Below are 24951 nucleotides of genomic sequence, written 5' to 3'. Positions count from 1 at the left end.
AGTAGAATTCAATATAGTGACTGCTCTGAGATGGAAGCTGTTTTTCAGCCTGTTTTGTCCCGTTGGACATGTCACTTGGGCCATCTCAAAGGGCAACCTCAACACATCTTAGAAAAGCCTGAGATAGGGAGGATAGGAAGGCAGGGAGGGTTCTGGTCTCAGGGGCCCAGCGGGGTGGCATCTAGTTTGAGAGTGGTATGTCCAAAAGCAAGATTTTCCCCATAGCTTTCTTTAACTAGATTTATTAAAATGGATTACGTTTCAGAAATTTCCCTTTATTGGATAGTCTTCCAAAAGCCATAAATAGTCTTCCAGAAGCCATCTCCCAGGCTGAAAAACACCTTCAGGCTCTCAGACATGATCTTTGGGTGAACTGGTCAAGAGGTCCTGTTTTTTAACCCATTAAGAGGAATGTTCAGGGATCTAGAGTAGCTTCTGAACATGCCATTGAACACAGCTGCGTTGGCTGTTCTTGAAACTCTGCACATGGACAGCTGGAGAATCCTCTCTCAGTAGCTTCTCTCTACTTCTTACAAATTGAATTCTTGATATTTCCCTGTTGCGCTTGGTGTTTTTACATAAGAACATAAGAAGAGCCCTGCTGAATCAGGCCAAAGCCCATCGAGTCCAGCATTCTGTGCCACACAGTGGCCCACTAATTGTCCATGAGGATCTTGAGCAGAAGGAGAAGGCAAAAATCTCCCTTTCCCTTGACCCCCAACAAATGGTACCCAAGGGAACCCTGCCTGCCTCAACCAACATAGAGGCAGCACTTGGACATCCGTTTCAATAACCACTGATACACTTGGCATCCATGAATCTGTCTAATCCTGCATTTTCTTAGTTGTTCACTTTAATTAATCCACTTAAACCTGGCTAGCTGTTGTTGTTTACAAATCATGGCTTGCATTAACCATGGCTTTTTATATTTGAAGAGTCTTAGACTGAATTATTTTGTACTCTCCCCATCTCTGCTAGGTGCTTTCAGAAGGAAAACCTGCATTTGAATCAGACTAGCCATAGTTAGTTTTCTGTCCACAGCACGGGTTCTGGCTTGTTCCTAAAATGTCTATAGAGATTCTTCAAGTCACCCAGATCATGGTTCTCCCAAAGGGGCTTTTTCAAGAGACAACTGGACTTTGTTTTCCCTTGAAGACATTTCATTTCTCCTCCAAAGAAGCTTCTTCAGTTCTAACGTTAAAGTTGAACGTCCCTCGCTCAACAGAGGGGGAGGGATATAGGACATCTTCTGTTTACAACACAGTCCTTTCAGCAGTTCCAAGACGGTTCCACACCCATTTGCACTATTTAGAGGACCTTGAGGGTCACAGTTAAACCTCTACGTGACCTCAAGGATTCTCATAAAGAGGGCAAAAAAAAAAGGTGGAAAAAAGGGCAACAAGAAGGATCAAGGAAATGGAGCCCCTCCCTTATGAAACCAGGTTGCAACGCCTTGGTCTCTTCAGCCTTGAAAGACGACGTTTAAGGGGTGACTTGATCAAAGGGTATAAAATCATGCATGGGATACAAAAGGTGGAGAGAGAAAAATTATTTTCTCTGTCACACAATACTAGCACGAGGGGGCCCTCCCTAAAGCTCATAGGTAAGCAAGTGAGGACAAATCAAGGGGAATATTTCTTCACCCAGAGGGTCGTTGGTTTATGGAATTCACTTCCAGAAGAGGTCGTGACAACTGTCTGCCTGGATAGCTTCAAGGCAGGATTAGACAGATTCATGGATGCCAAGTGTATCGGTGGTTTTTGAAACGGATGTCCAAGTGCCGCCTCTATGTTGGTTGAAGCAGGCAGGGTTCCCTTGGGTAGCATTTATTCCGGATCAAGGGAAAGGGAAGGTTTTGCCTTCTCCTTCTGCTCAAGATCCCCATGGACAATGGGTGGGCCACTGTGTGACACAGAATGCTGGACTCGATGGGCTTTGGACTGATTCAACAGAGTTCTTCTTATGTTCTTAAGCTTCTTTGGATGACAAGCGAAATGTCTTCAAGGAAAACCCAAGAAAATCCAGTTACCTCTTCGGGGGGGGGGGGGGAAAGCACTTTGGGAATTGCTTGTTCCAAACTCTTGTTCCTAACTCGTTCAACAAGTTGAGTTTTCTTTAGTATAAATGCCTTCCAGTGTTGACGGAATCATTTTCAGTCTGAAAAGATGACCCTTCTTTTGTCTTCTTATCTCTCCCTAGACTTAACCAACATATTGACTGCTGCACATTAAGGGAAGACACAAGAAAGTGACATATTTGGTTGTTTAATATTCTTGGAATTTGATTGAAGTCAGCACATCTCTCCATCAGCAGCATATATGTTTGTATGCACATTTAGTCACATTCCTACCCATTCTGTTCTCCGCAGCAACTCCAGCATCTTTTCCCCCATCGACACCCCTCCAGGTCCTTTTCTAAATGTCTTTTGATTTAACTGCAAAAAAAAAAAAAAAAAGCTTTTTTTCCAAGCAAGACCCACCACCGAGAAGGCCCATTTTTAGATAACTTTTTTTTTACAGAAAAAAGAAGGGCGACGCCTCTAAATTTTAAAAACCGCCTTTTAGAGAGTACAAATTAAACGCTTAGAAATAAACGCCCTGTCCTAAGAAGTCACAAGGATCTCTATTCCGCTTAACAGATCACAGTTTTAAATTAACCCTTTGTCCGTTTGTTGTTCTGCATTTTTTTTTAAAAAAAAAGGGGGTTTAAAAACAAACATGGCCAACTCGCAAGTTAGAAATGCTGGTTGTGTTTGAGTAATTTTCTTCTCACTGACATCCAGCTGTGTTTTTAGCAGATTTGCTCGCATTTTTATTTTTTATTTTTGGGGAAAAGGGAAAGGAAAAAAAAATCACGTATTTTCAGCTTGTAAGAAAAAGATCTGCCATTTCTCCATGGGTTTTGTACACATTATGTAAATGTACATATTTTGTATGTAAAGCAACGTGAAACTCCAAATTTTGAACCCCCGAATCAAGAATTCCATCACATTTATAGATCATGGAATTCCACCGCAGCGAAAATATTCCTGCGGTCCACTTTTTAACTTCTGTCTGGAAATTCAATCGTTTCCCACCCACCGGGAGTACAGAAGTTGGCCATCTCTGTTTTTAAAAACCTCACGAAATGTACTTTGATTTATTACCATTTTGTTTTAAAAAAGTCAATAATTGTAAGAACGTACCTTTCCTTATTAGAACACTCTAGCTTAGCTATGCTCTTAATCCTTTTCAAGATCATGACTGTAACGTAAGTTTCTCTAAGTTAGTTCCTATATGTCGAGTTAGTAAGAAAAAAAAAGTCTTTTGTGTTTCTCTAGATGAATAACAAGGAACTTTTTCGGAGGGCCGAATACAAATCGGAGCTTATTGTGTTTTGGGGACACCTTCCATTTTTAAGCTTAATTGTGATACTAAAAGGCCAATGGGAAGCAAAGCCAAAACATCCAAATAAAATATGAAAATAACAGTTATACTGAAAAGCTTAAAAAAAAAAAATTAAAAAAAGAGGGGGGGAATAAACCCTGTCATTTTTCTGTTTTTGTTTTGTTTTTATTTTTGGTTCCTACTCTCAAAACTAGATCTAGACTAGTAGGTAAGCATTCCAGAATCCATTATTCTGTGTACATTATTGTTGCTATTGTGAGAATAGAGAATTTTATTTATTTTTTAAGGCCAGCTTTTATTGTGAAGACATATGGGTTTAGTCCGGTTTTACCAACCCTTGTTATGCTTGTCCTTGGACCATCTTTCTGCGTACTCAAGGTTTGTAGTTGAAAAGTTCACTGTACAAAAAAAAAAAGAAAAAAAAGGAAAAAAAATCAAAAAAACCAAAAAAACCTATTGTTTTTACAGAATAAATTTATTGGAATGTGTAACCGGGAGTAAGGTTTTGAGGTTGTAAGCAGCTGAGTTAGCGTCATATTTGGCTTCATAACGTGTAATGTGAGGTATTCATGTAACTCGAGTATTAAAGAAACGCATTCTGTTAAACGCTTGAGTTGGGTTATACTAGAACGCCAATGCAGGGGAAAAGCTTTCTCGTGTATCTCCCATGGCTTTGATTTGTGGCTGTTGTGCTGAATCGGACCTTTCAAGAACCAGACCAATCCTGAGAGGGCTGAAAGTTGACTCGACCTTCCATCCTTCCGAGATCGGTAAAAACGAGGACCCAAGTATTTCACAAACCATTTGATTAGAAACTCACTCCTAAATGTTTGGCTAACAATGCAACCGCGAGAGCTATCATGGGCTTTCCTAAATATGCCCATGTTACACCAACACTCCGCAGTCTGTATTGGTTGCCGATCGGTTTCCGGTCACAATTCAAAGTGTTGGTTATGACCTATAAAGCCCTACATGGCATCGGGCCAGAATACCTCCGGGACCGCCTTCTGCCGCACGAATCCCAGCGACCGGTTAGGTCTCACAGAGTTGGTCTTCTCCGGGTCCCGTCGACTAAACAATGTCGTTTGGCAGGACCCAGGGGAAGAGCCTTCTCTGTGGCGGCCCCGACCCTCTGGAATCAACTCCCCCCAGATATCAGAGTTGCCCCCACCCTCCTTGCCTTTCGTAAGCTCCTTAAAACCCACCTGTGTCGCCAGGCATGGGGGAATTGAGACTTTCCCTTCCCCCTAGGCTTATAAAATTTATGCATGGTATGTCTGTATGTATGATTGGTTTCTTAAATTAGGGTTTTTAAATTAACTTAAATATTAGATTTGTTTATATTGTCTTATTATTGTTGTTAGTCACCCCAAGTCTTCGGAGAGGGGCGGCATACAAATCTAATTAATAGATAGATAGATAGATAGATAGATAGATAGATAGATAGATAGATAGATAGATAGATAACTGTTTTCCTATATATATATGCAGAGTTGCAGAGCTGAAGGGATTGGATACTGTAGCCTAGAGGATAATTCTCTGCTTTACAAGGCAAAGGTTGCAGGTTCAAGTCCCAGTGGGTATGGCTAGCTGATGAGGCCCAAATAAGGCCGGAATAGATCTATACCTTAATTTTCAAATTCAGCAAAAAAAACTTATATTAGAAAACAGACTTACAGGGGGATTCCAATTTGGTTTGCACCAGTAGAAGCCTTTGTTCACCCAAATTTAGGGGAAATGGGTAAAATAATAAAGATACAAAAATATGATAAAAGAACATGGGAATTTTAAAATGAGAATAGAATTAGAAAATGAAGGTATAAAATTAGAATGGTGGGAATATCTCCAGATTAAAACAAGATATGTCAAAGAAGAGAAAGATCCGGGAATTGAAAAAGAAAAGATATTGGATAAAATATTATTAGGGACACATGAAAAATTAATTAAGAAATTTTATTGTTACTTACCAGCCCCAAAATTAGAAAAGGCAAAAATAAAAGTGAATAAAGAAAAATGGAACCAGAATTTTAGACAAGATATAGAACCAGAGGAATGGCAATTAATCCTGGACAGGAATTATAAATTTACGCTAGCCACAACCTACAAAGAGAATTGAATAAAAATGTTTTATAGGTGGCACATGACTCCTGCCAAATTAGCCAAGATAGACAAAAAAAAACAGTCTTCTAATTGTTGGAAATGCAAGAAAGAATACGGTATGTACTACCACTTATGGTGGGAATGTGACAAGATCAAAAGCCTACTAGGGAAAATAAGAAAGTTGGCTTGATGAAATCTTGGAATTAAACGGGGACAATATGTAAACCACTTATAGGACCGTGAAATATATAAGCGCTATTACTACGCTAAACCATCACATCACACTGGCATCCATAAGGCTCCTTAACCACTGCCCACTAGGTGGTACTTGGCCAACTTTAGCTAAGCAGGGTTGGGCATGGTTAATATTTAGATGGAGAGACGTCTAGGAAATAAGATAAGAAACAAAATCCTAAAGGAAAAAGCAAATGTGTTTTTTAATAGGAAAGTGAACACAAGAAGAAGGGGGCACAATCTGAGGTTAGTTGGGGAGAAGATCAGAAAATATTATTTTACTGAAAGAGTAGTAGATGCTTGGAACAAACTTCCAGCAGACGTGGTTGGCAAATCCACAGTCTGAATTTAAACTTGTCTGGGATAAGCATAGATCCATCCTAAGATAAAATATAGGAAATAGTATAAGGGCAGACTAGATGGACCATGAGGTCTTTTTCTGCCGTCAATCTTCTATGTTGCTATGTAAAATCCATTGGTTCAGTCAAGACTGACACCTACTTAAGGAAAAATGTCCCATTCGCCATTCGTTCCTGAAACAATTTAATACATTCTGTGTGGTTCAAAATGAAATTGGTACAGAGGGAGAATCAACTCCCCCCAGAGATTAGAACGGCCCCCACCCTCCTTGTCTTTCGCAAATTACTCAAGACCCACCTTTGTCGCCAGGCATGGGGGAGTTAGGATATTCCTTCCCCTAGGCCATTACAAGTTATGCATGGTATGTTTGTGTGTATGTTTGGTTTTTATAATAAGGGTTTTTAGTTGTTTTATTAAATCGGATTGTTACATGTTGTTTTTTATCATTGTTGTTAGCCGCCCCGAGTCTACGGAGAGGGGCGGCATACAAATCCAATAAATAATAATACAGTGTTCCCTCGCTTTTCGCGGGGATGCGTTCCAAGACCGCCCACGAAAGTCGAATTTCCGCGAAGTAGAGATGCGGAAGTAAATACACTATTTTTGGCTATGAACAGTATCACAAGCTTTCCCTTAACACTTTAAACCCCTAAAATGCAATTTTCCATTCCCTTAGCAACCATTCAGATTATTACTCACCATGTTTATTTATTAAAGTTTATTTTAAAAAATATTTATTAAAGGCAGACGGAAGTTTGGCGATGACATATGACGTCATCGGATGGGAAAAACCGTGGTATAGGGAAAAAACCCGCGAAGTATTTTTTAATTAATATTTTTGAAAACCCGTGGTATAGACTTTCCGCGAAGTTTGAACCCGCGAAAATCGAGGGAACACTGTAATAATAATTAGAGAGAATGGATGAAGGAGTTTATTAACAAGAGATTGGACAACACAAGAAATCTTAGTTGGCTGGAGGAAGTGAAAGATCTGCTTTCTTGAATGGTTTAAATATCACCCCTATCACCACCCCAGAAAAACTCTTTGGGTGAGTCCCTAAACCGATGCTATTTGGAGGAAAGACATTCCTGCAGAATCTAGAAGCAAGCTCTCGAGAAATACTACGACAGTCAGAAGTCTTTTATTTTCAGTAATTTGGCTCCCACTGGGGACCTCTTCTTTGCAACTGCCCACAGTTTTAAAGCCACATTCTTTAGTCCACCTTCTCTTCCAGCTGGGCTTTCATGAAGAACTCAGGGTTGCGGATACAACGCACCACAAACAGCTGTGGGAGGATTCCATGGATCACGTTGAAAATGAAAAACCACATCTTCCCTTCGTTGGGAACCCGGTAGATGTAGGGCGTTCTGGCATGGATGGAAGCCCCAATGTGTGAGAACTGAGCCTAGGAAGCAGAAGGAATGGATTTCGAGTTGTCAGTTTGTTTAGGAATCGGTGTTATCAGTCCCCACAATCAAAGGGTGCATTGAGATGTTTCCTTTAATGAGAGTCCATGCGCTATGGGTTTTTCACGAGTTTTTAAAATGAGATTCCACCACCACTTCTATCTATCTATCTACCTATCTATCTATCTATCTATCTATCTATCTATCTATCTATCTATCATCTATCTCTATCTATCTATCATCTATCTCTATCTATCTATCTATCTATTATCTCTATCTATCTATTATCTATCTCTATCTATCTATCTATCTATTATCTCTATCTATCTATTATCTATCTCTATCTATCTATCTATCTATCTATCTATCTATCTATTATCTCTATCTATCTATTATCTATCTCTATCTATCTCATCTATCTATCATCCATGTATGGATCTATGTATCTATCTCATCTATCTATCTATCTATCTATCTATCTATCTATCTATCTATCACCTATCTCTATCTATCTATCTATCTATCATCTATCTCTATCTATCTATCTATTATCTCTATCTATCTATTATCTATCTCTATCTATCTATCTATCTATCTATCTATCTATCACCTATCTCTATCTAACTATCTATCTATCTATCTATCTATCATCTATCTCTATCTATCTATTATCTCTATCTATCTATTATCTATCTCTATCTATCTATCTATCTATCTATCTATCTATCATCTATCTCATCTATCTATCTCTATCTATCTATCTCATCTATCTATCTTCCATGTATGTATCTATGTATCTATCTCATCTATCTATCTATCTATCTATCTATCTATCTATCTATCTATTATCTATTTATCTCTATCTATTATCTATCTATCTCTTATCTATCTATCTATCTATCCATCCATCTATCTATTATCTCTATCTATCTATCTCTATCTATCTATCTATCTCTCTCTCTATATATCTATCTATCTATCTATCTAACTATCATCTATCTCTATCTATTATCTATATCTATCTATCTATCTATCTATCTATCTATCTATCTATCATCTATATCTATCTATTATCTACCTACCTACCTATCTATCTATCTATCTATCTATCTATCTATCTATCTATCTATCTATCTATCTATCTATCTGTCTATCTATCTGAGTTGAAAGGGATCCTGCAGGTCATCAAGTCCAATCCTCTTCTGAAGCAGGAAACCCTGCACCACCCCAGTCAGATGGCAGTCCAATCTCCTCTTGATTATGTTGAGAGTTGGGACTGGACCCTTGAATTTGGGGGCAACTGGGATCTGTGGCAACCTTCCAACAAACCCTCCCAAATTCAAATGCACCCCCTTATCTCAAAATCATGATTGTGTGCCATTTCCCAAGATACAGTCCCCTTCAGTGACTTGTAGCTTTGCATCTTGGGCAAACCCAGCTGGTAAGACATTTATTGATCATGTGGCACCTTCACACCACATTTCAATAGAAAAAAAAATGCAAGAGATAAAAAAAACATGAAATATAAAATTAAAAATTAGCCACTCCGGGTCCTCGGAGAGGGGTGGCATACAAGTCTAATAAATAATAATAATCAAAAATAAACTATAAACATGTATTTAGATTACAGATATATTTTTTGTTGCTTCATTTGTGACCACTTGGAAATCGGTAAAATCTCCATTGGAAAAGCAATGATTTGATTGAGTGGGAAGACTGAAGATAACCAGCAATGGCTTAGTCCAGGAGTCTCCAACCTTGGCAACTTTAAGACTTGTGGATGTCAACTCCCCGAAACTTAAAATTGCCAAGGTGGGAGACTCCAGGCATAAGGCAACCAGCTAGTTTCAACCAAAGCTGGCTGAAGTATAGACATCAGAGAGTTATTGTTAATGGCGAGTATTCTGAGCAGAGACAGGTTACAAGCGGTGTGCCACAAGGGTCTGTTCTGGGTCCTATTCTTTTTAATATGTTTGTGAGTGACATAGGGGAAGGTTTGGTAGGGAAGGTTTGCCTATTTGCCGATGACTCTAAAGTGTGCAATAGGGTTGATATTCCTGGAGGGGTCTGTAATATGGTAAATGATTTAGCTTTACTAGATAAATGGTCAAAGCAATGGAAACTGCAGTTTAATGTTTCCAAATGTAAAATAATGCACTTGGGGAAAAGGAATCCTCAATCTGAGTATTGCATTGGCAGTTCAGTGTTAGCAAAACTTCAGAAGAGAAGGATTTAGGGGTAGTGATTTCTGACCGTCTCAAAATGGGTGAGCAGTGTGGTCGGGTGGTAGGAAAAGCAAGTAGGATGCTTGGCTGCATAGCTAGAGGTATAACAAGCAGGAAGAGGGGATTGTGATCCCCTTATATAGAGCGTTGGTGAGACCACATTTGGAGTACTGTGTTCAGTTCTGGAGACCTCACCTACAAAAAGATATTGACAAAATTGAACGGGTTCAAAGACGGGCTACAAGAATGGTGGAAGGTCTTAAGCATAAAACGTATCAGGAAAGACTTAATGAACTCAATCTGTATAGTCTGGAGGACAGAAGGAAAAGGGGGGACATGATCGAAACATTTCAATATGTTAAAGGGTTAAATAAGGTTCAGGAGGGAAGTGTTTTTAATAGGAAAGTGAACACAAGAACAAGGGGACACAATCTGAAGTTAGTTGGGGGAAAGATCAAAAGCAACATGAGAAAATATTATTTTACTGAAAGAGTAGTAGATCCTTGGAACAAACTTCCAGCAGATGTGGTTGGTAAATCCACAGTAACTGAATTTAAACATGCCTGGGATAAACATATATCCATTGTAAGATAAAATACAGGAAATAATATAAGGGCAGACTAGATGGACCATGAGGTCTTTTTCTGCCGTCAGTCTTCTATGTTTCTATGTAAAGCTGATTGGCCTTAACCACCAGACCTAAACCAAAGGGAAGCAACCCATTATTATGGCTAATTCAATAGGCATCCCCTTTCCATTAACTTGCATGTTATTTTAAGCACAGCATCAATCAAAGTTGGCACAGTGATTGTGTATCCTGTTGTTCTGCTTTGAGAAACCAGAATGTTCTGGAGAGGATCCAATTCTCTCTTGGCATAGAACTGGGACATCCACTAGTTTTCCTGCTTCGAACTTTGACACAATGGCATGTAGCCTTTCCCAAGCATTCGGGACCTGATCTGCTACTCGATAAAAAGTTAATTTAAAAAAAAAACCAGAGCAATTCGCCGTTTCCTTTGCTAAGTGCAAGACTTTTCATTTAGTTTCAATTCATTTCATCTTTGGAGAAGGGGCTACCAACTGGAATTTTGGGAACCTACCATAAACTTACATCTAAGGTTATGTGCAAGAGCCGAGGTCATGCCAAGCCAAAGAATATTTTTAGCATAAACAAACACGTAACGCTAGAAGCAGCTAGGACAGTTTAGGGTTGTGTTTTGTCCTTTGTCTTTCATCTGTTATCCTCTGTTTCAAACAGGGTTTCATTTGTGTATTAGCAATGTTGACGATTGACCTGAATTTGGCCTCCTTGACTCGGGTCTGCAGAGGAAGGGCTGATCAGGTCATGCGCTGGACCCATGACGGTGAACCTATGGCATCTGAGCCCTCTTTGTGGGCACTCGCACCATCCCCAGTTGCTCTTCTGGTTTCCAGTGCGGACGTTCATGCTGACCAGCTGATATTCATGGGCACTGGAGCATTGGAAAACAGCTAGAAAAAACAGCCCAAAAACCAGGCTGTTGTTCAGGTTGTTTTCTGGGTTATTTTCCTGCCATCTGGGGGGCATTTTCAGGCTGTTTTGGGGGCCATTTGTGGGGCATTATCAGGTCATTTTGTGGGCTGTTTTCAGGGCCATTTTCTGGGCTGTTCTCCTGCCATATGGGGGGCATTTTCAGGCTGTTTTCGGGGCTATTTTCCTGTCATTTAGGGCAGTGTTTTTCAACCAGTGTGCCGTGGCACACTAGTGTGCCACGAGACATGGTCAGGTGTGCCGCGAAGCTCAGAGAGAGAAAGAAAACAAGAGAAAGAAAGAAAGAGCAAGAGAGAGAGAAAGAAAACAAGAGAAAGAAAGAAAGAGCAAGAGAGAGAGAAAGAAAACAAGAGAAAGAAAGAAAGAGCAAGTGAGAGAGAAAGAAAACAAGAGAAAGAAAGAAAGAGCAAGAGAGAGAGAAAGAAAACAAGAGAAAGAAAGAAAGAGCAAGAGAGAGAGAAAGAAAACAAGAGAAAGAAAGAAAGAGCAAGAGAGAGAGAAAGAAAACAAGAGAAAGAAAGAAAGAGCAAGAGAGAGAGAAAGAAAACAAGAGAGAAAGCAAGCAAGAGAGAGAGAGAAAGAGAGAGAGGGAGGGAAGGTGGGAGAGAGAAAGACATAGAGGGGGAGGGAGGGAGAGAGAAAGCAAAAAAGAGGAAAGAAGGGAGAGAGAAAGAAAGGGATGGAGAGAGAAAAAAAGAGGGAGAGAAAGAGGGAGAGAGAAATAGAGCGAAAGGAAGAGAGAATTTTTTTGTCCAAACTTTTTTTAGCCACCCCCCCTCCCCTCAATGTGCCCCATGGTTTTGTAAATGTAAAAAATGTGCCGTGGCTCAAAAAAGGTTGAAAACCACTGATTTAGGGAACATTTTCAGGCTGTTTTCGGGGCTGTTTTCCTGTCATTTGATGGGCATTTTCAGGCTGTTTTCGGGGTTGTTTTCCTGCCGTTTAGGGAACATTTTCAGACTGTTTTCAGGGCCATTTTTGGGCTGTTTTCCCACCATTTGGGGAGCATTGGGTTCGTATAGCTCAGGATGAACAGTTATGAAGCACCTGAAGGTAGGACAAGAAGCAATGGGTGGAAACTAATCAAGGAGAGAAGCAACTTAGAACTAAGGAGAAATTTCCTGATAGTGAGGACCAACTGGAAGTTTTTTAAAGAAAAAGACTGGACAGCCACGTCTGAAACGGCCTAAGGCAATGATAGCGATTCTTTCTTTGGTTCATGTGCCAAAAGGGCGTGTGTGCATGGAGGTTGGACTAGACGTCCTCCAAGGTCCCTTCCACCTCTGTTATACTGTAGTCTGTAGACCAATAATGGTGAACCTATGGCACAGGTGCCACAGGTGGCACACGAAGCCATATTTATTTATTCAATTTTTATACTGCCCTTCTCCTTAAACTCAGGGCAGCTTACAACATGTTAGCAATAGCACTTTTTAACAGAGCCAGCCTATTGCCCCCACAATCCGGGTCCTCATTTTACCCACCTTGGAAGGATGGAAGGCTGAGTCAACCTTGAGCCGGTGATGAGATTTGAACCGCTGACCTACAGATCTACAGTCAGCTTCAGTGGCCTGCAGTACGGCACTCTACCTGCTGCGCCACTCTGGCTCATTGTTGCCCTAGCTGCCCTAGCTCAGCTCCAACATGCATGTGTATGTCAGCCAGCTGATTTTTGGCTCACGCAGAGGCTCTGGGAGGGCGTTTTTGGCTTCCAGAGAGCCTCCGAGGGATGGGGGGTGTTTTTACCCAGAGAAAACTTTGGAGCCTGAGGAGGGCGAAACACAAGCCTACTGGGCCCACCAGAAGTTGGGAAACAGGCCATTTACAGCCTCCAGGGGCCTCCAGAGAGTGGGGGAAGCTGTTTTCACCCTCCCCAGGCCTGGGTGTGGGCACTCACGCATGCACAATAGTGCACACCCATGCTCTTTCAGCACCTGGGGGGGAAAAGCTTCACCATCACTGCCGTAGACCATCCATGTTCTGGTTCATAGCTGCTTGTCCCCTTTTGAATGCGGAAGTGGGACAGGGGAAGACTCTGCTTTCCATACGAGGTCATTACAAAGGTCCTGGTCTTACCTGAGCTAGTCCTCCAGCATGAATAAGAGTTAAATCGGGCATCCAGGTGCACCCAGGTACAAGCAGACCGTAGAGTGAAATGATGTAGTATGGCACTGAGTAAAACATGTAGACCAACATCTGCAATGTTAGAAGGGAAGAGAATTAGTCTTCGCGCCTTCAAAACAGCTTCGTTTATGTGTGAAGTCACCCTGTACAATTTTGTAAATGATGTTAATCTAAGCCATAGAACATGGTTTATGAACCAGAATAGTTTTGTCAAGCCATAGTTGATTTTTTAAAAAATCCATGCGAAATATGAACCTTGCTACTCTATTAAGGCTTAAAAACTATGACCTGGTTATTGTACAAAGCCAACAACAGTTGATAATTAGCATGATTTGTCCAGTCATTCATTCATTCATTCATTCATTCATTCATTCATTCATTCATTCATTCATTCATTCATTCATTCATTCAATCATTCAATCATTCATTCAATCATTCATTCATTCATTCATGCATGCATGCATTCATTCATTCATTCATTCATTCATTTATTGGATTTGTATGCCGCCCCTCTCCGTAGACTCAGGGCGGCTAACAACAGTAATAAAAACAGCATATAACAATCCAATATTAAAACAGTTAAAAACCCTTATTGTAAAACCAAACATACATACAGATATACCATGCATAAAATTGTAAAGGCCTAGGGGGAAAGGGTATCTCAGTTCCATGGCTGGGGGCAGAGGTGGGTTTTAAGAAGCTTACAAAAGGCAAGGAGGGTGGGGGCAATTCTAATCTCTGGGGGGAGTTGGTTCCAGAGGGCCGGGGCGGCCACAGAGAAGGCTCTTCCCCTGGGTCCCGCCAAGCGGCATTGTTTAGTTGACGGGACCTGGAGAAGACCCACTCTGTGGGACCTAACTGGTCGCTGGGATTCGTGCAGCAGAAGGCGGTCCCTGAGATAATCTGGTCCGGTGCCATTAAGGGCTAAACCAGCGTTTCTCAAATAGTGGGTCAGGCCACCCTGGGGGACTGCATAGCGATGCAGGCGGGGGTGCATGACCCCGGGGAACGTGAGTTTTTTTGCTGCAGGGGAATAGGGGTTTTTTGCACCGAACAATAGCCCACAGTACAGAGCAGGAGATATGAAGTGCAGATAACAAACCCTTAAGAGATCCCACGGAAAAATATTTAACAGGGATGAAAAGAAAGGAGGAGAGAGATGGAGATAATGAGACAAATGTAAATCTCCCGAAAGCTAAGACGAGGAAATATAATGAAGCTTATGTAGCGCTTGGCTTCACCCACCCCGCTGATCCACAAAGCCAGAAACGTTGGGGAACTAAACCATAACCATATCCATTGAATTTTGGCTTAGCCTCATGAATTAAAGTGATCATTCGGCCTTCTTGAAATGTGTAAGCATAGCTACCAAATCAACGGTGGGGTTGCTCCCGGATTGGCCTGGTTCTGTAAACTGGTAATGCTGGTGACAGGATGCTCTGCCCACCCATCTGGGATGCTCCGCCCACAGACCGGGGATGCTCCACCCACCCACCGGGGATGCGCCGCCCACACACCGGAGATACTCCACCCACCCAACAGGGATGCTCCGCCCACCCAACAGGGATGCTCCACCCACCCAACAAGGATGCTCCGCCCACCCACCTGGGATGCTCCGCCCACCCACCAGGGATGCTCTGCCCACCCAACAAGGATGCTCCACCCACCCACCTGGGATGCTCCGCCCACCCACCAGAGATGCTCCACCCACCCACTGGGGATGCTCCACCCACCCACTGGGGATGCTCCACCCACCCACCGGGGATGCTCCGCCCACCTGGGATGCTCCGCCCACCTGGGATGCTCCGCCCACCTGGATACTTTTGCACATGTGTGAGTACGCGAACCAGTAGCAAGGGGTTTTAGAACCCACTACTGTACCAAATGTTGTGTGTGAATCACAATGTAAGCGTCTCACCTGAAGCTTTGGGTAGGCAGCAGGATCCTTGAGGTATGGCTCATGAAGTTGGCTGTAAAGTCGGCACAGTTCACCTGGACAGTCCAAAACAATCTAAAGGTGGAAAAAATGGATCATAACGTTTGCAGCATAATTTCACTGCAAGTAAACTACAGGTTAGGAAATCCCTGGTGTAGATCTTGTCCCAACTACTATCTCCATAGGTGCGTAAGGGAGGAAGAGAAAAACAATTGGAACAGCGAGTGTCTGTTCTTAACCATGCTGATGTGATGACAAAGCGGTATGTCAAGCGCCGGGGAGATTGGGAGATTCAGGCACTTCAAATGAGTGTAAAGATTTATTGCTACAAGAATCTGGCCCACTGACAGTTAAAGGAAATGTGCGGGAGATAAGGAAGGCATTCAAGGTGGGCTTAGATCTCTTGTGGATGCTCAGGGACTTGCAGTTTATAATGTGTTTGGGGTCATCTTCTACAGTGGGTGGATGGATGGATGGATGGAAGGAAGGAAGGAGGAAGGAAGTAAGGAAGGAGGAAGGAAGGAGGGAGGGAGGGAGGAGGAAGGAAGGAGGGAGGAGGGAGGGAGGAAGGAGGAAGGAGGAAGGAAGGAAGGAAGGATAGATGGATAGATGGACTTAGATATTTTGGGTGTGTGTATATGTGCAGGGATTCATAACTTATGATGCATTTGACCCCTCCCTCAGGCATAGCCTTCACAGTGTGCCAAGTTACAAAACATGCATTATGACATACATGATACACTCCACCTGGTTGGACAATGCCACATAAACCTTATCACACCTGCCCCCACCCCCATGGATGTCTATTCCCCTTTCCTGCTCTATGCTGAATGATAAACAAAGCAGCAAATGTAAATGTATTAAAATTCAAATGGTGCAGACCTCACATCGTAAGATTCCTGTCTCTATTCTTCAAAAAGGCAACTTACCATGCCCCGGAAAAGGCAAAATCCTGTTGCAAGAACGAAATACGAAGCCAAGAGAAAGTCAGCGGGTCTTCTCAGAAGATTTCGCTTCTGAACTTCTTTAATGACCTGCAACAGGGATGGAAGCCCTGTTAAAAGTTTGTGCCGAAAGCAGCAAAGACCTGCCAAAAAACATAGCCAAGAAGGCTTCAAGAGTTTTAAACCTAATCCTACATAGCTTCTGCTCTGGCAATCTCACACTGCTTACCAGAGCTTACAAAACTTTTGCCAGACCCATCCTCGAATACAGCTCATCTGTTTGGAACCCATATCGCATCTCAGTCATTAACACCCTTGAAAATGTTCAAAGATACTTCACCAGAAGAGCCCTTCACTCCTCCACTCGAAATAGAATACCCTACGAGACTAGACTTTCAATCCTGGGCCTAGAAAGTTTAGAACTAAGACGCCTTAAACAAGATCTAAGTATTGCCCACAAGATCATATGCTGCAACGTCCTGCCTGTCGGCGACTACCTCTGTTTCAACCACAACAACACAAGAGCACACAACAGATTTAAACCTAATATTAACCGCTCCAAACTTGACTGTAAAAAATATGACTTCAGTAAGCGAGTTGTTGAAGCGTGGAACTCATTGCCGGACTCCATAGTGTCATCCCCAAACCCCCAACAATTTACCCTTAGATCATCTACGGTTCACCTATCCAGATTCCTAAGAGGTCAGTAAGGGGCGAGTACAAGTGCCCTAGAGTGCCTTCCGTCCCCTGTCCTATTGCTCTCCTATATCTCCTATACCTTTCTTCTATTCCTATATCTCTTCTTCTATTCTTTCATTGATATGTTCTATTACTATATCTTCTTTTCTATTCTTTCATAGATATATTTTACTATGAGTATCTCCTCTATAACGGTTTCTTCCCGTGTAGGATATATATATGTCACATGTTTTTTTGCTGAATTGAAAATTAAGGGAGACTAGGATAGATCTATTTCGGCCTTATTTTGGCCTCATCAGCTAGCCTTGTGCCAGATGTCTTCTTAGGAGGGGCCTGGCCTCTGCAATTCAGCAGGAACTTTTCAAGCAGGCCCAAAGTGTCAAAACAGTTTGGGAAACAATGCACAGGCTCCATTCATGCCGCCTGCCAAAATCATGTGGTCAGTTGAGTTTGTCCTAAGAGGCCTCGGCCCTTTGCTTTCCAATCCATGATTTACAGCTTACCAACCCAGCCAAATGTGACTGTTATAATTTAACAATTGGGCGCACTTATCCAATTATACCTAATTCCATAATTCAAAGTGAAACAAGCCACGGCTTACCACGTTAGAGAGCATGACCTCCGAAAGTCTTTCTCTCCTCCTCCCAACAAGACAAGACAAAACAAACACTGCTCCAACACTAGAAGTTTTTAAAGAAGAGACTGGACGTCCATTTGTCTGAAATGGTGGAGGGCTTCTGCCTGAGCAGGGGGTTAGACTAGAAGACCTCCAAGGTCCCTTCCCACTCTTCTATCCTATCCTATCCTATCCTATTCTATTATTATCTCTATCTCTATCTCTAACCTATTCAATCCCATCCTTTCCTACCCCTATCCTAACCCTATCCTATTCTATTTCTATTCTATTCTATTCTATTTTGTTCTATCATATTCCATGCTGTTCTATTCTTTCTCCTCTTCTACTCTACCCTACCCTTCCCTATCCTATCCTTTTTTTAAATAGTTTTTTATTAAGTTTATTTATTGTATTTATTTATTTATTTATTGGATTTGTATGCCGCCCCTCTCCGTAGACTCGGGGCTGCTAACAACAGTAATAAAAACAGCATATAACAATCCAATATTAAAACAGTTAAAAACCCTTATTATAACACCAAACATACATACAGACATCCCATGCATAAAATTGTAAAGGCCTAGGGGGAAAGAGTATCTCAGTCCCCCCATGCCTGGCGGCAGAAGTGGGTTTTAAGAAGCTTGCGAAAGGCAAGGTGGGTGGGGGCAATTCTAATCTCTGGGGGCAGTTGGTTCCAGAGGGCCGGGGCCACCACAGAGAAGGCTCTTCCCCTGGGTCCCACCAAGCGACATTGTTTAGTTGACAGGACCCGGAGAAGACCCACACTGTGGGACCTAACTGGTCGCTGGGATTCATTCAGCAGAAGGTGGTCCCTTAGATAATCTGGTCCGGTGTCATGAAGGGCTTTATAAGTCATAACCAACACTTTGAATTGTGACCGGAAACTGATTGGCAACCAATGCAGACTGCGGAGTGTTGGTGTAACATGGGCATATTTAGGGACGCCCATGATTGCTCTCGCAGCTGCATTCTGCACGATCTGAAGTTTCCGAACACTTTTCAAAGGTAGGCCCATGTAGAGAACATTACAGTAAGTTATATACATTAAAAACAATTCAAAAAAATACATACAATATATACAATACACGCACATAAAAATAAAAAATGACATGTTAAAAAAAAATCAAAAAAGAAAAACATCAATACACAAATATTAAAGAACATATTAACATTAATACAATATAGCCCTTAAAGTTCTCTTACGGCAATTCATATCAACCTAATTATCATTTATTTCCCCTGTCCTGTCTTGTGCCATCCTAACCTATCTTACTCTACCCTACCTTATTCTTATTCTTTTATTCTAATTCTAAAATCCTAGAAGAAAATGTTTCTCAAGAAACAGAAAACCATTTCCCGGCTGCGTCCTGAATACAAACTGTTTGGAGCCAAGCCAATTCAAGTAATTGCATTGCCATTGACTGCAGCTCTTAACAATTACAAGACACGACAACAAAGCAGAAAGAAAACCACAAGTGGAAACAGGGATCTTCTTCTGTTGAAAAGATGCGCGAAGTTGTTTGAAGAATCCCTCCTTCAGTTGGAAACCCAATGATGTTGAATCATAGATGACATTTGTCACTTTCACTTCCTTTCCAAACAAGAGGCTCTCGAAATCAAAAACTCCCTCCCAGAGCCTCTGTGTGAGCCAAAAATCAACTGGCCAGCAGATACATGCACGTTGGAGCTGAGCTAGGGCTATGGCTCACGTGCCAACAGATATGGCTCCGCGTGCCGCCTGCGGCACCCATGCCATAGTTGTGCCATCATTGCTCTAGAACCTGGGGAGGGTGAAAAATGGTCCTACAGGGCCCACCAGAAGTTGGAAAACAGGCCATTTCTGGCCTCCAGGGGGAGGGGGAGGCCATTTTCACCTCTGCAGGCATTGAATTATGGGCGTGGGCACTCCCGCATGTGCGATAGGGCACATGTGAATACTTTTGGCACCCATAGGAAAAAAGGTTCACCATCATTGACCTAGGATAAAATGACATGTAGCACTGTGATTTATTCGTCATCTTGCAAACTGGCTGCCCCAGATTATTATTATTATTATTATTAATAATAATAATAATAATAATAATAATAATAATAATAATAATAATATATTAGATTTGTATGCCGCCCCTCTCCGGAGACTCGGAGCAGCTCACAACAATAACAACAATGTGACAAATCAAATATATTTAAAAGACATATAAAAATCCATAATTAAAACCATGCAACACAATCATACCATACATAAACAATATAAGTCCAAGGGTATTTAAAGCCCTACATGGCATTGGACCAGATTACCTCTGGAACCGCCTGCTACTGCACGAATCCCAGCGACTGATAAGGTCCCACAGAGTTGGCCTTCTCCGGGTCCCGTCGACTAAACAATGTCGTTTGGCGGGCCCCAGGGGAAGAGCCTTCTCTGTGGTGGCCCCTGCGCTCTGGAACCAACTCCCCCCAGAGATTAGAACTGCCCCCACCCTCCCTGTCTTTCGTAAACTACTCAAGACTCACTTATGCCACCAGGCATGGGGGAGTTAAGATATTCCTTCCCCCTAGGCCATTACAAGTTATGCATGGTATGTTTGTGTGTATGTTTGGTTTTATAATAAGGCTTTTTAGTTGTTTTATTAATTGGATTGTTACATGCTGTTTTTATCATTGTTGTTAGCCGCCCCGAGTCTACGGAGAGGGGCGGCATGCAAATCCAATAAATAAATAAATAAATCTCAATTTCCTCATGCCTGATGACACAGGTGGGTCTTCAGTAGCTTACGGAAGGCAAGGAGGTTGGGGGTGGTTCTGATCTCCAGGGGGAATTGATTCCACAGGGCCGGGGCCACCCCAGAGAAGGCTCTTCCCCTGGGGCCCTCCAGATGACATTGTTTAGTCGACGGGACCCAGAGAAGGCCAACTCTGTGGGACCTTATCGGTCGCTGGGATTCGTGCGGCAGAAGACCGTTCCGAAGGTATTCTGGTCCAAGGCCATGTAGGGCTTTATAGGTCATTACCAACACTTTGAATTGTGACCGGAAACTAAGGAGGATCCTGGCAAGGCACGACATGTTCAGAAAAAATATATATCAGAAAATGGGATAATCTATTCTATTGTATGCAAATGCAAGCCTTCTCCCTCCTCCTATTCAGAATGACAATCGTAACAGGAAGAATACCTTTGCTTGGAACTTGGCAGCCGCTGGTGGTTGGTTATAGATTTTGAAACCAGCCCATATTGGGAGACAAATATACGGCACACTTAACAAAGATACAGGACACACTCTTGTTCCATATTTTCCTATTAGGCAAACAGGGAAAACATGAATTAAGAACCGTTAACGACAGGTTGAAGAGCTTAATCTTTTGCATTCAGATGAAAATCACAAGGAACCCACTGCAGTTTACTATTCTTGTTTGCACGACAAGTTTAGCTGGAGTTATTTGAATCCTGGTTTATTCAGTTATCCGACTTTCAAAGTTTCACACAATGCATTAAAACAAGATATATACAAGACAATAATATTCTCTTATTATGAAGACACAGCCAGTATCATGTAAATGTGCCTAATCTCCAGATATCCTGTCCGAGAACTGCAGTTATATTCAAGCACATCTGGAGGGAACTATCATATTTTTCAGAGTATAAGATACACCTTAGTTTTGGTGGAGGAAAATAGGGGAAAAATCTACTACCACGTATTCATCTGGCTAGCGTCCTTATTCTGGTCAGCTTCAGCACATTATTTTATCCACTGGTTAGGGCTGAAACAAACCTTCTTCGGAGGGAGTAGGAATGAAAACAAGCCTGCAAAAACTTAGGGCTGGGAAAAAATATTTTCAAAGGGAGTAGGAATGAAAACAAGCCTGCAAAGACTTAGGGCTGGAAAAAAAAATTTTTTGGAGGGAGTAGGAATGAAAACAAGCCTGCAAAGACTTAGGGCTGGAAAAAAACTTTTCGGAGGGAGTAGGAATGAAAACAAGCCTGCAGAGACTTAGGGCTGAAAAAAACCTTCTTCGGAGGGAGTAGGAATGAAAACAAGCCTGCAAAGACTTAGGGCTGAAAAAAACCTTCTTCGGAGGGAGTAGGAATGAAAACAAGCCTGCAAAGACTTAGGGCTGAAAAAAACCCTTTTCGGAGGGAGTAGGAATGAAAACAAGCCTGCAAAGACTTAGGGCTGAAAAAAACCTTCTTCGGAGGGAGTAGGAATGAAAACAAGCCTGCAGAGACTTAGGGCTGAAAAAAACCCTTTTCGGAGGGAGTAGGAATGAAAACAAGCCTGCAGAGACTTAGGGCTGAAAAAAACCTTCTTCGGAGGGAGTAGGAATGAAAACAAGCCTGCAAAGACTTAGGGCTGGAAAAAAACTTTTTGGGAAGTAGGAATGAAAACAACCCTGCAAAGACGTAGGGCTGGAAAAAAACTTTTTGGGAAGTAGGAATGAAAACAAGCCTGCAAAGACTTAGGGCTGGAAAAAAAACCTTTTCGGAGGGAGTAGGAATGAAAACAAGCCTGCAAAGACTTAGGGCTGAAAGAAAACCTTCTTCGGAGGGAGTAGGAATGAAAACAAGCCTGCAAAGACTTAGGGATGGAAAAAAAACCTTTTTGGAGGGAGTAGGAATGAAAACAAGCCTGCAAAGACTTAGGGCTGGAAAAAAAACCTTTTCGGAGGGAGTAGGAATGAAAACAAGCCTGCAAAGACTTAGGGCTGGGAAAAAAAACTTTTCGGAGGGAGTAGGAATGAAAACAAGCCTGCAAAGACTTAGGGCTGGGGAAAAAACCTTTTCGGAGGGAGTAGGAATGAAAACAAGCCTGCAAAGACTTAGGGCTGGAAAAAAAACCTTTTCGGAGGAAGTAGGAATGAAAACAAGCCTGCAAAGACTTAGGGCTGGAAAAAAAACCTTTTCGGAGGGAGTAGGAATGAAAACAAGCCTGCAAAGACTTAGGACTGGAAAAAAACTTTTTCGGAGGGAGTAGGAATGAAAACAAGCCTGCAAAGACTTAGGGCTGGAAAAAAAACCTTTTCGGAGGGAGTAGGAATGAAAACAAGCCTGCAAAGACTTAGGGCTGGAAAAAAACTTTTTCGGAGGGAGTAGGAATGAAAACAAGCCTACAAAGACTTACGGCTGGAAAAAAACCCTTTTCGGAGGGAGTAGGAATGAAAACAAGCCTGCAAAGACTTAGGGCTGGAAAAAAACTTTTTCGGAGGGAGTAGGAATGAAAACAAGCCTGCAAAGACTTAGGGCTGGAAAAAAAACCTTTTCGGAGGGAGTAGGAATGAAAACAAGCCTGCAAAGACTTAGGGCTGGAAAAAAAACTTTTTCGGAGGGAGTAGGAATGAAAACAAGCCTGCAAAGACTTAGGGCTGGAAAAAAAACTTTTTCGGAGGGAGTAGGAATGAAAACAAGCCTGCAAAGACTTAGGGCTGGAAAAAAACTTTTTCGGAGGGAGTAGGAATGAAAACAAGCCTGCAAAGACTTAGGGCTGGAAAAAAAACCTTTTCGGAGGGAGTAGGAATGAAAACAAGCCTGCAAAGACTTAGGGCTGGGAAAAAAACTTTTTCGGAGGGAGTAGGAATGAAAACAAGCCTACAAAGACTTAGGGCTGGAAAAAAAACCTTTTCGGAGGGAGTAGGAATGAAAACAAGCCTGCAAAGACTTAGGGCTGGAAAAAAACTTTTTCGGAGGGAGTAGGAATGAAAACAAACCTGCAAAAACTTAGGGCTGGAAAAAAAACCTTTTTGGAGGGAGTAGGAATGAAAACAAGCCTGCAAAGACTTAGGGCTGGAAAAAAAACTTTTTCGGAGGGAGTAGGAATGAAAACAAGCCTGCAAAGACTTAGGGCTGGAAAAAAACTTTTTCAGAGGGAGTAGGAATGCAAAGACTTTGGGCTGGAAAAAAATGCATTTCATTGGTAACCACTGATCCAATGATTCAAGACTTTGGAAAAGAGGCCAATTATTAAAACCCCAAAGCAAAATGTATTTCCTTACCCACAATATTTCCGGGGATAAAGACAATGATGCTCATTGTGATGGATCCCAGCCAGTACAAGCCAATCATCCGATAATTTTCCCTGCCAGAGAAAATGGGAAACTTTGCTTTCAGATATTCCAATTTGGGATGTATGTCCCCTTACTGAACGTACAGTGGATCTATATGTGCCTATATACTTATAGTCACAAAATGTATTACTTGCACTAAATCATTGCGCTCATTTAAAACATAAATGGGACTGTTTTAAAAATATTCGGTCCTATAGGTTGGAGGGGGCAAAAAGTAAGAAGCATTTGCAAAGTGAAGAAAAGAAAACGTCCCATCTAAATGAGAATAGCATCATGGTGGCTGACATCCGAACAATATCAATGTACAGTGGTACTTCTTCCTACAAAAACCTCTTCTTATGAACTTTTCTAGATAAGAACCAGGTGTTCACGATTTTTTTTGCCTCTTCTCAAGAACCATTTTCAACTTACAAACCCGAGCCTCCGAAACTGTAACTGGAAAAGTCAGGGAGAAGCCTCCGTGGGGCCTCTTTAGGAATCTCCTGGGAGGAAACAGGACCGGAAAAGGCAGGGAGAAGCCTCTGTGAGGCCTCTTTAGGAATCTCCTGGGAGGAAACAGGGCCAGAAAAGGCAGGGAGAAGCTTCCGTGGGACTTCTCTAGGAATCTCCTCGGATGAAACAGGGCCGGAAAGGGCAGGGAGAAGCCTCTGTGAGGTCTCTCTAGGAATCTCCTGGGAGGAAACAGGGCCAGAAAAGACAGGGAGAAGCCTCCATGGGACTTCTCTAGGAATCTCCTGGGAGGAAACAGGTCCAGAAAGGGCAGGGAGGAGCCTCTGTGAGGCCTCTCTAGGAATCTCCTGGGAGGAAACAGGGCCAGAAAAGGCAGGGAGAAGCCTCCGTGGGACTTCTCTAGGAATCTCCTGGGAGGAAACAGGTCCGGAAAGGGCAGGGAGGAGCCTCTGTGAGGCCTCTCTAGGAATCTCCTGGGAGGAAACGGGGCCGGAAAAGGCAGGGAGAAGCCTCCATGGGGCCTCTCTAGGAATTTCCTGGAAGGAAACAGGGCCTCCACCCTCCCTGTGGTTTCCCCAATCACACACATTATTTGCTTTTACATTGATTCCTATGGGGAAAATTGCTTCTTCTTACAAACTTTTCTACTTAAGAACCTGGTCACGGAACGAATTAAGTTCGTAAGTAGAGGTACCACTGTAGTTTGTTGGGTTAAAGTGGTGGAGCATGACCAAGAACACTTGGGTTCAGAAATCAGCGGTGGTTTGCTCCCAGTTCAGCCCAATTCTAACAACTGGTAGCACCGGTGGACGGCGGCTATGCCCACCCACCTGGGATGCTTCTTCGCATGCTTAGAAGCATCAC

General features: G+C 42.3%; 2 protein-coding genes across 3 annotated transcripts in view; one reads left to right on the top strand and one right to left on the bottom strand.

Moving 5' to 3' along the window:
• Positions 1 to 3992, top strand: part of HDGFL3 (HDGF like 3) — a 48191-nt gene extending 44199 nt beyond the window's left edge. Inside the window, exon 6 of the mRNA XM_070761986.1 lies at positions 2200 to 3992. Coding sequence (XP_070618087.1) covers positions 2200 to 2205 — 6 coding nt within the window. The 3' untranslated portion in view covers positions 2206 to 3992. The remainder of the gene's footprint in view (positions 1 to 2199) is intronic.
• Positions 2307 to 24951, bottom strand: part of TM6SF1 (transmembrane 6 superfamily member 1) — a 45112-nt gene continuing 22467 nt past the window's right edge. Inside the window, exons 5-10 of one of the 2 annotated variants that reach the window (XM_070761985.1) lie at positions 23566 to 23648; positions 20754 to 20875; positions 16233 to 16337; positions 15286 to 15378; positions 13320 to 13439; positions 2307 to 2434 (exon numbers count right to left, since the gene is read on the bottom strand). In XM_070761985.1, the coding sequence (XP_070618086.1) occupies positions 2339 to 2434; positions 13320 to 13439; positions 15286 to 15378; positions 16233 to 16337; positions 20754 to 20875; positions 23566 to 23648 (619 nt within the window). In that variant the 3' untranslated portion in view covers positions 2307 to 2338. Of the gene's footprint in view, positions 2435 to 7206; positions 7487 to 13319; positions 13440 to 15285; positions 15379 to 16232; positions 16338 to 20753; positions 20876 to 23565; positions 23649 to 24951 lie in introns of those variants that run through there. The other variant, XM_070761984.1, reaches the window with a different exon arrangement.

The sequence above is a fragment of the Erythrolamprus reginae genome, chromosome 10 (assembly GCF_031021105.1).
Source record: "Erythrolamprus reginae isolate rEryReg1 chromosome 10, rEryReg1.hap1, whole genome shotgun sequence".
Taxonomy (NCBI): Eukaryota; Metazoa; Chordata; class Lepidosauria; order Squamata; family Dipsadidae; genus Erythrolamprus; species Erythrolamprus reginae.
The sequence above is the reverse complement of the archived record's forward strand: the minus strand, read 5'-3'. Positions and strand labels throughout refer to the sequence as shown.